At 45.8% G+C, this 13205-nt stretch overlaps 1 protein-coding gene across 2 annotated transcripts in view; it reads left to right on the forward strand.

Annotated features, from left to right (window-relative positions):
* The window catches only part of CLASP1 (cytoplasmic linker associated protein 1), a 1635412-nt gene that overhangs the window by 951021 nt on the left and 671186 nt on the right, over window positions 1-13205 (forward strand). Inside the window, exons 26-28 of one of the 2 annotated variants that reach the window (XM_086957101.1) lie at window positions 1832-1935; window positions 3729-3752; window positions 4695-4939. In XM_086957101.1, the coding sequence (XP_086813227.1) occupies window positions 1832-1935; window positions 3729-3752; window positions 4695-4939 (373 nt within the window). The remainder of the gene's footprint in view (window positions 1-1831; window positions 1936-3728; window positions 3753-4694; window positions 4940-13205) is intronic. The other variant, XM_086957100.1, reaches the window with a different exon arrangement.

A 13205-nucleotide genomic window follows, 5' to 3' on the forward strand; every position in this document is an offset into this window, starting at 1 on the left:
TCCCTATGCCAGTGTGTGCAAGGCCTAACAATAAGCAAAGCAGCCTGGCACTGCTCCAATAGGAGCAATACAGTCGGAACTGCCAAGCCAGGTCCTCCCCAGACGGGCACGCAAGAGAGCAGACCGGTTTTGGTCTTCAGGAACACAACTGTCCGGTACAGCTTGAGTCCCGCACAGTGGACACATGTACGACTCGTATTTCGTATTTTATACTTCAGGAACTCAACTTTGGGGTGTAGCCATCAACAACCCACAAAGTTGACGTTCATCAAAAGGTACTGGCTTGTTGCACAAAAGGCTCACGGATGAAAGGCAATTTTTATCTCGCACGGAGATATTTAACAATTCTTTTGCTAATGTTTGTGAAAAAACTAGTATTGATGGAGGAAGTGTCCTATTTTGGCTCTTGCCTAGACCATGGGATCTGCTACTAAGCTACTTATTGTATGAGGAGGCCTCACCCACTTTTTGTGGCATTATTAATCGGCAACAACATCCGCCTTGGTGAACTGGTATTACCAGGGCTGACTCGACCTCACAGAGAGGGAGTTCTTCATAAGACTTAAACCCTGTTCATTAGTCGTAAGTACTTTAGGTACACTTAAAAATGTACTGTTGTATGGTTAGGGGTACAGTGGTACATTCAAGCTCTAGAAAGCCACGATGTTTATGGTTGCCCACATGCCAGGGGACTAGTCCAGGGGCTTTTCTCGGGGCTTAAAGAGGACCTCTATTTTAACACTATTCTGTGCAATCACATGTGGTGAAAGGAATTTCCTATCTCGACAAGTGTACAATATAGGAACCCTAATTTGTTTTCCCATATTGAACACTTGTGGAGGTAGGGAATTCTGACTCAGAGACAGGATTATTTCCTTTCTTTTTACGCATTCATGAATATTGTAATAATCTGATGGTAACTTCATGGAGAAAGAAAACTATTCTCTGGGTCATCTGGGTTATGACTCCAACCCGTTCCCGTGCCCACTGACCTTCTCAGTTCGTCTTTCATTCCAGCAGTGACTGGGGTTTGCCTCAATGCACCGTCACACCAGACAGTGAGATTTTCCCATACAGACAGGTTTTACAAAAGCATTGAGTGAGGCTTCTGCTTTTCATAAGGTGGTGACTGATTTTTATTTGTCTGTCTGTTTAGTTGGCAGCCCTCTGTCGACCAAGTCATCCATCAGACCACACTGCCGGCTGCATAGAATTGACCTAAACAGAACTCTTTGGCATTCCATTCCATCTCTGAGTACAGAAGGTACTCCAAGGGGTGGCTGCTGTGAAGCGTATATTTAAGGTGGCTATCGTGTGCGATAGGCAGTGCTGCAAGACACTTAAAGAGACTTTTTGAAGGTATATCTGTGCTTACTACCAGGTACAGATCTCCTCTCTTCATGCATGAGGAGGTGGTGGGGTGGAAGGACATAACCGTGGGTAGAAGTTGGCCTTTTTTGCAACAGTGGTCCTTCCATTCAAATCGGTTGACTATCGCTGGTCAGTATCCTGAGAGAGAAAGTATCTGAAAGGGGGTTTAGTATCAGTTTGTATAAAAAGTTGGTTGCATTCTTTATATAGCATGTGTCTGATTGCTACAGAGTTTCCTCTGCATGTTCTTGCCTCCATCTGCCCTGTGAAATTGTGGAAACTGAATGGGTTACATGGGGCATTTCTTTGTAGCAACTCAATGGTGTCCTTAATGGAAGGTAAGAGACAATCAAGAGAGGTCTGTCTGCTCTGTGGTACTGTGGCAGTGATGTGATATGCCATCTTTCTAATACTGAGATTGATGAGTGTTAATGTTCACCTGGCCTTGTCTTTGACACAGACCGGTTTGGACTCGGGCAGCCGGGGAGAGTGCCTGCTTCTATGAGTGCCATGAGGGTCCTTAGTACCAGCACCGATCTGGAGGCGGCAGTTGCTGATGCGCTGGTAAGAACGATCACAGTGTTTGTTGTTGATAAATAGCCCCCTCTTTTGAGTTTATTATGACCTTTTGGGGGGAAAAACAATAGTCTGGGGAGATAGCTTAAGCGGTCTTGAAGGTCCCATTTAAACCTTATGAATATGCCCGGGGTAATACCTCCACCAAACTCCATTTGAAGTTTGCTGCTTGTGTGATTCAATACATAAAATAACACTTCCATAGGCATACATATTTTTGACAGGTAATGGTTTGTGTCCTGTGCAGCATTTTTTCTCTTAAGTTAGCAAACTTTATTTGGTCTTTAGTCTGGTTCACTGCTATTTTCGTCTACAAGGAATTTTTCACCACTTAATGAGTGCCACAAGAGTGTACAACATTCTTAAATGTATCTATGTGTTCTCCTTGGCTTGTCTCCCTTTCTTTTTATATATCTCTCCCTCTACTCAATTCCTTATGTGGCCAGTTGAAGACAGAAATATGTTCAGCAGTTGTTTTTCTTTTTAATTCAGGTTGATACTATTTCCTTTTTCGGCCACAGTTATTTTTCAGTCGTGCCTAGAGGGCAGCGCCCAAGTGCTGCTCTGCATGCTATAATGTCTATGTGAAGTTAGAAGACACCCGCCACATGCCCACCACTTGCGATTGGTTACTTAGTCTGCCTTTCTAAATGCCATAGTTTTGGTTTGTGGACAGAGTACATTTGTCCGGCATAGTGGCTGTTTTGTTTCCGCCCTGGCCTTTGCCCCTGCTGCATGGATCCTTTCAATACGGGCCATTTGTTTTGGTACCTGCACTACTTTTTTCTTTTGCCGCAGATTGTTTTTTAACTTCCTGTTGTGTTTTACTTTGCTCCTGCCCCCCTCCCGTTGTCCGTGTTCACCATGCTCCCGCCCCCCTCCCCATGTCCTCATTCCCTTTGTTCCCACCCCCTCCTGTTGTCTGCGGCCCTTCAGCACAATTTGAGAATTAACAATGCATTTTAAAAGGTAGCGTGTCTCCGTTCCAACTGTCTATCTGCAGTGTACCCCAGGCGCCTCTGACTGAAAGCCTTACTTATCCATTCTATTTCAATTGCAAATGTTGCACGTGCAGGCATGCTGCGTCCAAAAATAAATGTATATCGGAAAATGTTTGGAACCTGTTGTTCAGCATGCTGTTTCTTCATGTAGGCCTGTTGTTTTGTTCATTTCTTTATGTGCCTGATGAAAGGCAGCATGTTTCTCTTCGCTGATGGGAAACTAATTCACAAAAAAGTGCCTATAGGCTCCCTTTTCAACATAAACAATAACCCTCTCTAATATAAAACAAATAGCATGGTGAACAACACTAACAAGACATTTCCGACATTATTTTAACTCTTGAAACCTCATGCCTACACAGGCAATGCCCATAATCAAAATAGATAATCAATGAACAAATGACACACTGCCCTCCAGAAGTGCGCAAAGCAAACCACAATCAATCAGAACCGAGACGCGTAGCCCTTCATTTCATACCTAAGTATTAAAAAGGCACAGTTACAATAAAATAATATGTTTGTAAATCTCATAAACACCACCTAGTTAGGAAATGCTGTACCAGAATTGTTTTTTGAAAGCAATCTGATGTTCACTTAGAGATCTTGAGGGTGGTGGCTTGGTTTATTTTCAATAAGTGTTGTCAGGTTATATATTGGCGTGTTGATATGATTTGAACAAAGTTATTAAATACATTAAATCTATTGCCAAAATGATCTTCTTCTTTCTTCTGATGTAAGTCTCTGTGATTTTTCTCACCCTGAATACTTTCCTGCCTTCAGCTGTTAGGAGACCCAAGGAGTAAGGTACCAGTATGCATGTCTCTTTGTTTTCTGTTCCCACTCTTTCCTTTTCCTAAAACTATTAAGCAATTGAGGACACTGTTTTTGCAGCTTCTTGAACTTGTGTATCATATAAGGTGTCATTTAACTGTTTTGTCCACCTTTGTCCATTGTTGCACCCACTTAATCCATTGCACTGTCTACTAATTGCCTTGTTGTGTTGCTACCAATTCCTTTTAAGTGAGCACATTAAAGGTACAGTAACTTGGCCATAAAGTTTAAGAGAATTGATTTTGATCTTATAAATAAAGTGGAAGAATTTAATGGAAAGATTCATTATTGAAAAATACGTTGCCCTAAAAGAACCCTTGGGAATTTCCCTAAATATCTGAGAATTTGCTAAAAAGTACTTTTCAGAAGTTTAAGATTTCTCTCAGATAGCAGTCATCCTATACTAATCTCAGATTAATGACCCAGGAAAAAAAAAATTGTTGTCCCATCATCAACTTCGCATTGCAGGTGCAGTTGGCAGCCAGCCAGCCTACAGCAGCTAAAATGTATTAGTTAGGTAAATAGTTTTTCTAATTTTAAATTTTCCCTTCATTTTTATGTACAAATCACTTATTTGACCGGCAAGGGCTTTCTAACACACTCGGACAGTTGTATTCAAAAGAAACTCAATTTTGGTTTTACTTTTTTTTTTATGCATCCAAGTGGTACTATGGTCCTAACACTAGAGAGGGCTTGGGTTTAAACCACCATTTCAAACTTATCCTAGCTTTTTTCTTTAAGAAAGGAAGGCAAATGTTGTTTTAGCAGACTCTTCACATCTGTAAAGTTCGACTATATATGTACATTAAACATTCATGTTGCCTATAGCATGCACAAGCTACTAGTTTCTTTTTGATGGTTTTACTTTAGTGTTGGCTATATTTACACCTTTAACCATATACCTTTATTCTTTAGAAAAAGCCAGTGAGAAGAAGATATGAGCCCTATGGGATGTATTCAGATGACGATGCAAACAGTGATGCATCAAGTGCTTGCTCTGAAAGGTCTTATGGTTCTCGGAATGGAGGTATCCCCCATTACCTGAGACAGACCGAGGACGTGGCAGAAGTTCTTAATCACTGTGCAAGCTCCAACTGGTCGGAAAGGAAAGAAGGGCTAGTAGGCCTTCAGAATTTATTGAAGAGCCACAGGACCCTAAGGTAAGGATTGCACATTTAATATCCATATTTTAGAATGTATTTATGATGAATTTAAATATATCAAGACCTTTGTGCTACAGTATTTCACACTATTGCTTCACCATGATGGCTCAGAGATATTATTGCACTGATAATAAGGATTGGATTTATGGCATCTTCCTTAGATTTTTAGTTCATCGCAGTTGATTTTGTTTTTTTATAACTATGTGCACATAACTAACAGTGGGCTTACCACAGCAGTCGCGACAGGAGACTTACCACAGCAGTCGCGACAGGAGACAGATAACCATAATTGTGGAATTTCTCGAGAAGGCTTCTTTCTTCTAGTGCAGCGTTTTTTAAACTGTGGTGTGGCATATTCTCATGGGGTCCGCGACTGTTTATCAAATTAAATGGTGTTAGCAGATTAATAAGGTACATTAGAAGCAGCATTGAAAATAGAAAGTTTTAGAATGCTCTGTAAACGTGAATGAATTTGAAATTGGAATCTCTAAATTAGGTTGGTATCCTTGTTTCAAGCACTGCAATCAGAATCTAATAGACCACTAGCCGCAGATTCCTGAATGTAGATTTACCCCCAGGCATGACACTGGATCCGGAAAACTTTTCTGCCACAGCATCCCTGCGCGCCGGGGGGATGGCACCACGTGACTCTACCCTGACGTCGCCCACGCAGGTGACATCAGCGAAGATACATAAGTCCCACCCCGGCGCACCTACGTCAGTTTTTCTCTTTCCGCGTGCAACCCGGATCTGGATTACTGTCCTGGCCTGTTTTCAGGTCTTGCATTCTTTTTACGCTTTGGCGTTTAGTGGAACAGCGTGCGAATGCCTTCGGGCTTCCAGACGTGTACCTCCTGTGCACGTCCCATGTCGGCGACAGACCCTCATCCGATTTGCATGTGGTGCCTGGGTGAGCACCACGACTCGGAGAGTTGCGATGCCTGCCAACACCTTAAGCCTAAATCACAGCGGAAGCGCCGGATAAAGTTGCTGCTGGTGCGCTTATCCAGGCCGTTGTCGTTCCAGTGTCCGTCACCTTCTTCCGGGGCAAGGAGCCGCTGGTTTAGTCTGCGGAATCGCCTTTTGCCGCGGCCCTTTGGTCTTGGCTCACCGGCTGGTAGGTCTTTCAGTGTGTCTCCGAGGCCTTGTCCTCCTTCCGCGGTGGACGCTGGCTCCCCCAGGACAGGTGCCCCCTCTTGTCGCCTCCCTACCCGCCGTGTCCCGGCGGGGAGGCGACTAGGGTCCAAATGACAGCCTACGCTGTGGCGCTGCAGGCTTCTTTGGCCCTTCCTGTGATGTCTGCGGATCCCTTGCCTTGCGCGGGGACTTCTGCGGTGTCGCCGGCGGCTCTTGCCCGAAGGTTTCGGCTTCAGGTTGTAGGAGGGTGGCATCGTCGAGGTGTAGTCCTTCGGGGCTTTCCTTGTGGGCGCCTAGCGTCCCTGCCTTGCTGCAAATCCCTACTGGGCTCCCTGTGGTGTCGCTGGCGATCGCCGGGACTCCGGGTTTGGCCCTGAGTCCCCCTCGATCCTCTGAGCATTCGGTTGCCTCACCAGAGGTCGAGCCGGTGCCGTTTCGGCACTGGGAGCCTTCCTCCTCGGCTCCGGTGGAGTCGCGGGTGGAGGCCGGGGCGCCTTCTCGAGTCCCTCTCGTTATTCGGCGTGGGCGGCTGCCGCTCCTTCGCCCGTTTGGCGTCTGCCTCGCTCCGTTCCACTGGAGAGCATGTGGTGGCAGGAGTTGGCCCGGCACCATGTGGGCCCACTTCGGCGCCAGTGGACGCTGATCAGGCGCCGATGGCGGACTCCACGGAGCCGTGCTGGGTTTTGGATTAGTCTCCTGATGCCCCTTTTCTCCTGAGGTCTCTCACCTGCTGGTGTGTTCCTCTCCGGAGACAGGGCGCCATATAGTTGACTTTTCACCAGCATCTTCCAGGGAAGGCTCTTCGCCGTCCCCACGGCGTAAATCCTCGAACCCTCCATTCCGTGGCTCGTGGCTGGCTTCTCCGCTCTCCCCTGGAATCCCTCAGGTTCCCCATTCCTCTATGGATCCTCCTCCATGCCGGGGCTGGCCGCTTCCCCCTGGACTTGGGGATGGTCTTCTCAGTCTGAGGCCAGTATTGCCTTTGTTCAGGCTATTTCCACAGCTGCTGGTATTCTGAGGATGGGTGAGCCTGTCACCCCATTTCCTACAGACAACCTCTTGGAGATTCTCCACCAGGGCTCTGGTGGACGGGAGTTGTTCCTTCCCTTTGAAGCGTCACTTCATAATTCTCTTATGGGGGCGCCCTGCCACAGGCGATCTAGTGCCTTAGGCACTACTGCACCGTCATCGTCTTGCTCCGCACGACCCGGTCTGTCTTTCTTTCCACCCTTCTGCTCAAGGCGCTATATTGCGCAATGCTTTCTGTGTTTGCCTGTGTGTTGTTCCCTCCGTCTCGGGAGGCCCGGTGGTTAGATTCATGGGGACGTAATGTCTTCGCTTCTTCCAGTGCTGCCTTGAGGGCGCCTAACACTTTGTGTGTGCTGACCAGGGCTACTTCTGCCCTGTGGGATTCTGTGGAGTCCCTTCTTTCTCATGTCTCTCATGAAGGGGCCCATGCTGATCTGCGGGGCCATGTGTTGGATGGCAGAGAATTGGCTGCGTTTATTCTTCGCGTGGCTTTGGATATTGCCGATGCTGTTGGCCGTGCTATGGCCACCATGCTTGGCTATGCGATGCAGTTTTGCCTGAAAATATTAGAGAGCATCTGGTCGACCTCCCTTGTGACGGGGTCCTGTTGTTTAATACTCATGCAGACTCCGCCATTCAGCGTCTTCTTGCGGGGCTCCGTCCTCCACCTCAGGTTGGTCTGCTGATCCTTCGGGGCTTGGTGGGAGACGTTATCCCACTTGCTCCTGATATTTGGTTTTTGGATGGGTGTTGCACTTTCTGTGAGGGATACTGTGCCCTCGGGGTCCTTGGTTAGCCCCGCTCTTCATTTGGCTGCTGGTTCAGCCCCTTTTTTGGTACAAATGTGTTTTCTGGCTGACTACTAAGCCTTCTGTGGTAACTGCCACAGGTCGATTATTTTTCCTCTGATGCGGGATTGTTTTTTACCTAAGAGTGGTTCCCATGCTTTCTTGGGACGTGTCCTACCCTATGTGGGGTATATGTAGCTATCGTATAGCTCTGTCTTATGTGGGGAGGGTGTAGACTCCCCCTGTTGGGTTCATCGCTCTTCCTGGTGTGGCTGTATTACGATTATGCGGTCCTTGGTCCTTACTTGGGTGTGCCTTGGCCCTCTGCGGCTATGTGCTGCGGTGTTTTGCCCTTGCCTGCCGTTTGGTCTGGGCCTCTGGCTGGGGTTTCTTAGGGCATAGTTTCCTGTGTTGATGGCCTGGTCCGTTCTACTTGTTGCTCCTTTCATCTTCTAGCTGCTCTCACTACTTAGTGGATCGGTTGTGTCCGGGGCGGTCCCCTTTAGGGGTCGTTCGGGACTGTTTGCTAGCCCTGCCCTTGTTCTGAGACTGACGTGGTCCGGGCCTTTAGTTTTGTGCCGTTGTTAGCAGCTGGCTGCCCCCGCCTGCTCTTCAGTTCTGTGGCCAGCGTCCTTGGCGCGGGCACTGGACCGCCTGCTTGTCCTGTGGGGCCATTGTGGGCTTCAAGCTTTGATGGGCTCGGCGGCCCTCTTCCTGGCTATATTTCCCGGTGGAGGGCTTGCCATTTTTGGGCCTCGTCTCCTTGTAGTCTGTAGGTGGCTCTTTTTCCTCTGCCGTGCCGGTACCTTGGGGCTCCGATGGAGGTTCCTGGTACATTGACTGGGCTTGGGGTCATATTGCTTTGTCCTGTTGGTGAAGGCTGGTTTGCCTCTTTTGTCGTTCTAACACATCCCGTGTGGGGCAGGTGTTCCTCCACAATATTGAGGTTCTCTTCAATTTAAGGCTGGTGCCTCTTCCCTGCTGCGGTGGACGGGGCTATTTTCCCTGTCCCCGTAGCAGGTCCCCTGTGAGGGGTCTTGGGCTAGTCTGAGCTGGAGAGGTCTTCTTGCAGAACCCGCCTCCCCTTTGGGGTATGGCTAGGGTATCTATTCTACGTTAAGGAATCTGCAGCTAGTAGTCTCTATCAGATGTATGAGTTGCTTACCTTCGGTAACGATGTATCTGGTAGAGACGATTCTAGCCACAGATTCCTTCACGACCCACCCTTCCTCATCGTTTCTGCGGGGGCCCTTCTCGGTCTTCTACGCTCTCCTGCTTCAGGGAGGTGGTCATCTGCGAGTGCTTTCTTCTACTCCCTCCCTGGGGGATGCTCGCCTTGTTGTTGTCGTTGCTCCATTCCTTCCTTTCTGGTGATTGGTGGGCAAATGCCTGGGTACTTCTGTGCCCATGCATTTGGTCTCCAATGTAGGGTTCATTGTGCCCTGCTTCCTTGAGTTGCTTGCACTTGTGACTCTTACAGTCCTTGGGGCTGAGGTTCCCTGGCTGGGTCTCGACCTCGGTTCATTCCGTGACTTGGTGCCTTAGTGCCTGGCACTATTCTGGATATGCTTTTCCTCACCTTTCGTTTCTTTCCCTTCTGTATAGCTAGGTTTTCGCACACTGTTCCAGTATTCTCACAGTTTTGTTTGTGATGGCTCTGCGTTGTGGCGCGGGAAGTTCTCAGAAGAAAACTGAAGTAGGCGTGCCGGGGTGGGACTTATGTATCCTCGCTGACGTCACCAGCGTGGACAACGTCAGGGCGGAGTCATGTGGTGCCGTCCCCCCGGCGCGCAGGAATGCTGTGGCATAAAAGTTTTCCGGATCCAGTCTCACGCCTGGGGGTAATTCTACGTTAAGGAATCTGCGTCTAGAATCGTCTCTACCAGCTACATCGTTACCGAAGGTAGGTAACTCGTACTTCTAGTACTGTCGATTTGGAGGCCTCAAGTGAGGAAGGCATGAGGTGACAAAAAGAAAGCATGCAATAGCAGCAAAAAAGGCAAAGTGATTCGCTAGAATCTATAATATCATTTTGTTTTTTAGAAATAAAACTACATATTGAAAGTTCTCATTAAAATTTAGATTTTTGCGTGTTGCTGTATTAAATACAATAGTTCATAATTTGTCTATTTGCTTGATGTATACTTGGTTTAGTATTGGCTTGATGTTCACATAGTAGAAATTTCTTGGGCAGGTGCTCCTGGCTTCCATTAATTATTCATTGGGGGTCCACAGATGTCAAATGTTTAAGAATTGCTTGTCTAGCGCATTTCCTCTTAGACTATGTATTCCTTTCAAAATGTAGTGGTTTGCCAAATGTTTAGATTACCTATTGTTACATTTCAAAAATGTGTGTTCTTTGAAATGCAAACCACATGGTTAATGTTGAGCCTTACCTTGGGACACACTTCTGCAAGCCAAATATGTCATGTTACATGTTACTTTTTTTTCATTTTCTTGCAGCATTGTTTTTCCTGAGCATTTACTTTAGTTTGCACCCATAATTTTGTATGGAAGCTTGTAAAACCCAGAAATTCCCTTCGTAGTGCACCCTTGATATTTTTAGTTTGGTTTGGTATTAAGGGTTGCATGATATCGCATGGTCCATGACCTGACCATGCATCTTTTCTCTGGTCCCACACCTCTCAATACCATGAAGGCACAATAATCCTGAAGGAAGTTAAGTAGTGAGCAATGTCTTATATGAGAAGCTTACCAGACTCACGCTTGCTCAAAGAGACCTGTCTCAGTCCCTCTGTAAATCCTCATCTTGTTGCCTTCAAGAAGACCTAAGGCTAACTAGGGAACGGAAAGAATGGCCCTTGGCCATTGTGGACGAGATAAAGCCACACGTGGAGTACACCCAAAATCAAAACTGAACTTTCTGTCTCAAGATCATCGTCAAACAGCTGTATGGGCGGCCCTGTGACGGGGACCTGCCTACCTGGAGGGAGGGGAGACCTTTTTTAGATAGAGGAAGACTTAGATATGTTCTCCTGGAACGTGTGTACAAATTAAATAAGGGTGTCTCTCTACCTAAATGAGAATAAAGTGCACCTCACGGATTTCCACTTTTATAAACAAAGAAAAAGGAGTCTTTTTTTCTCTATATGTATAGTCCTCACCCACTCTAGTAGTAGCATGCTTCATCATTGGGTTCATCCTGGCCCGTAAAAGCCAGGATGGGCTTGACCGTATTCGAGGGAGCTCTTTGTATATTTTGGTGACAGAGGAAAGCTAAGTTTTATAAAAATTTCTTATTCACATCCATATATACCTTTATTAGTGGGTTGAATGAGCACAATATAAAATAAGTTTAGAGGGACAATGGAGGATATAATGGTCCTATATGCTGTCACTACCCCGGTGACAACCTTTTTCACTGCAGCATGCAATTTTAATTAGCAATGTATACCTACTCAATGTATGTTACCCGATCGACTTAAAAGTGATATCCGTACAAACCCTGCGGGGGCAAAGGGAGGTTTAACCCTGTAGTTATACAGTCTTCAAGGATCCCAATATCGCCTGTATACCTGCTTGGTTCCTAGCGCACTCATCCAGCTTTCTGTGGTGCAAAGGCAGCAGTGTAACATTCCTTGAATCGATCACCATTGTTTCTCTCCACTGAGCCCCACTTAAACCATTTGCAGAGCATGGGCTAAAATGGTCCTTATTGCTATTGCCAACACACGTATTACTTGAAGCCTCTGCCTAACTCTGAATTAGCCCTGAAGAAAACACATATCCTTGCTTTCTTGATTCACTTTCACACCTGATAATGAAGCCCCCTTTAAGATTTCTCATACCTACAGATGGACCATTTCTAGCCATTTGTTTACGAAGGACTTGGCAGCGGTTAAGACATTGCAAAGTTTTTTAACTTGTTTGGTGCTTTTTCTGACAGCTGATACCAAACCATCACATCTTATTTAACTCAAAGACTAATTAAAACTGCCCTGTCAATGAATTTCACAACCAAAATTGTGGAAACTTCTTGTTCTTCGTGTGAAGTCTTCAGCATACTCAAGGACATATTCTTGCTGTTCACAACTACTATCACAATAGATCCCACTGAGAGTCTCTGTAATTCTTTAGCGGACTTCTTCCATGAGAAGATTTGAAACATTTTCAGCACTCAAGATCATTCTTCTACCAAACTCCAATGTGGCATTTTGCATTTCATCTAGCTTGACAGATTTGGATCCTTTATCACTGTGCCATGACTCCCTCATCCTTTATTTACTCTGTCAGATCTGGTTCAACTCTGGTACTGTGTCCTGCACACTTTCTATAAGTGTGTGATACTCTGTCTCCGGTCCTTGCATGCCTATGTAATGATACACTCCAGACTGCTACTCCCCCTTTTACATGGAAGGATGCCTTAGTTGAACCCCATATGGAAAAAATATAAACCTCCACAGTTTCCACTGTTCTTTACCATGGCTGACCTAGCTCACTACTTTTCCATGCAAAAACCTTCAATAAGGAAACCACTCTATACCATTCCAGCTCCATTGAGTCCAAAAAGCTTCTTGGTTTGTTCCAGTCTGGTTTCAGGCAAATGCATAACACTATAACAACTGTTCTAGCAGTAGCAGAGGAGATCTGGCAAATGTCTGATCTGGGATGCACGGCTGTCCTGATCCTGCATGACCTCCCTTCTGTATAGGAGGACACAGCCTGTTAAACTACTACCCTCTCACTGTATAGCTAAGCCTTTCGTTTGTAATGTTTTCCAGTGCTTGCCCTTGACCCTCACATTGTTTAATAAGTGTGTTTACTCACTCAAATTGCTCTTTTGGCTGTGCTGTGCTGTGATGACGTATGCTGATGAGACTCAAACTGTCATCAGTCTTGAAAAAAGCAATTCATCAAGCTATTGAAGAAGGGTTTCAATCCAGAATGCAGAAAAACAGTCACTATAAGTTAAGATCTTGTTTAAAGTGCCTACTATATCCTGTCAACCAGGCAATCAGTACAATTATATGTAAAATACAGTTTACCCCAAGTTCAGTGGTGTATGGGTTTGTGAGCTAAAGATCTTCCTAAGATAATAGCAATGTAGCCCATATTTGAAGTATGAAGTGCAACCTGATAGGCCATATCTAAATTGCAAAGCACAGTATTGCAATAGCTTGTCCAAACAATTGGAAAAGAGTTACCATCCAAAATAAGGAAAAACAAATCGATATGACATAATAAGTTAAGATCTTGTTTAAAGTGCATAACGTATCCTTCCCACCAGAATAGTATATAAAATCAATTCCTAGTTAACAGTTTTTCCTTAGTTCAAAAGTACATAAGTT

This window comes from Lissotriton vulgaris, chromosome 2_1 (assembly GCF_964263255.1).
Source record: "Lissotriton vulgaris chromosome 2_1, aLisVul1.2, whole genome shotgun sequence".
In the NCBI taxonomy this organism is placed as follows: Eukaryota; Metazoa; Chordata; class Amphibia; order Caudata; family Salamandridae; genus Lissotriton; species Lissotriton vulgaris.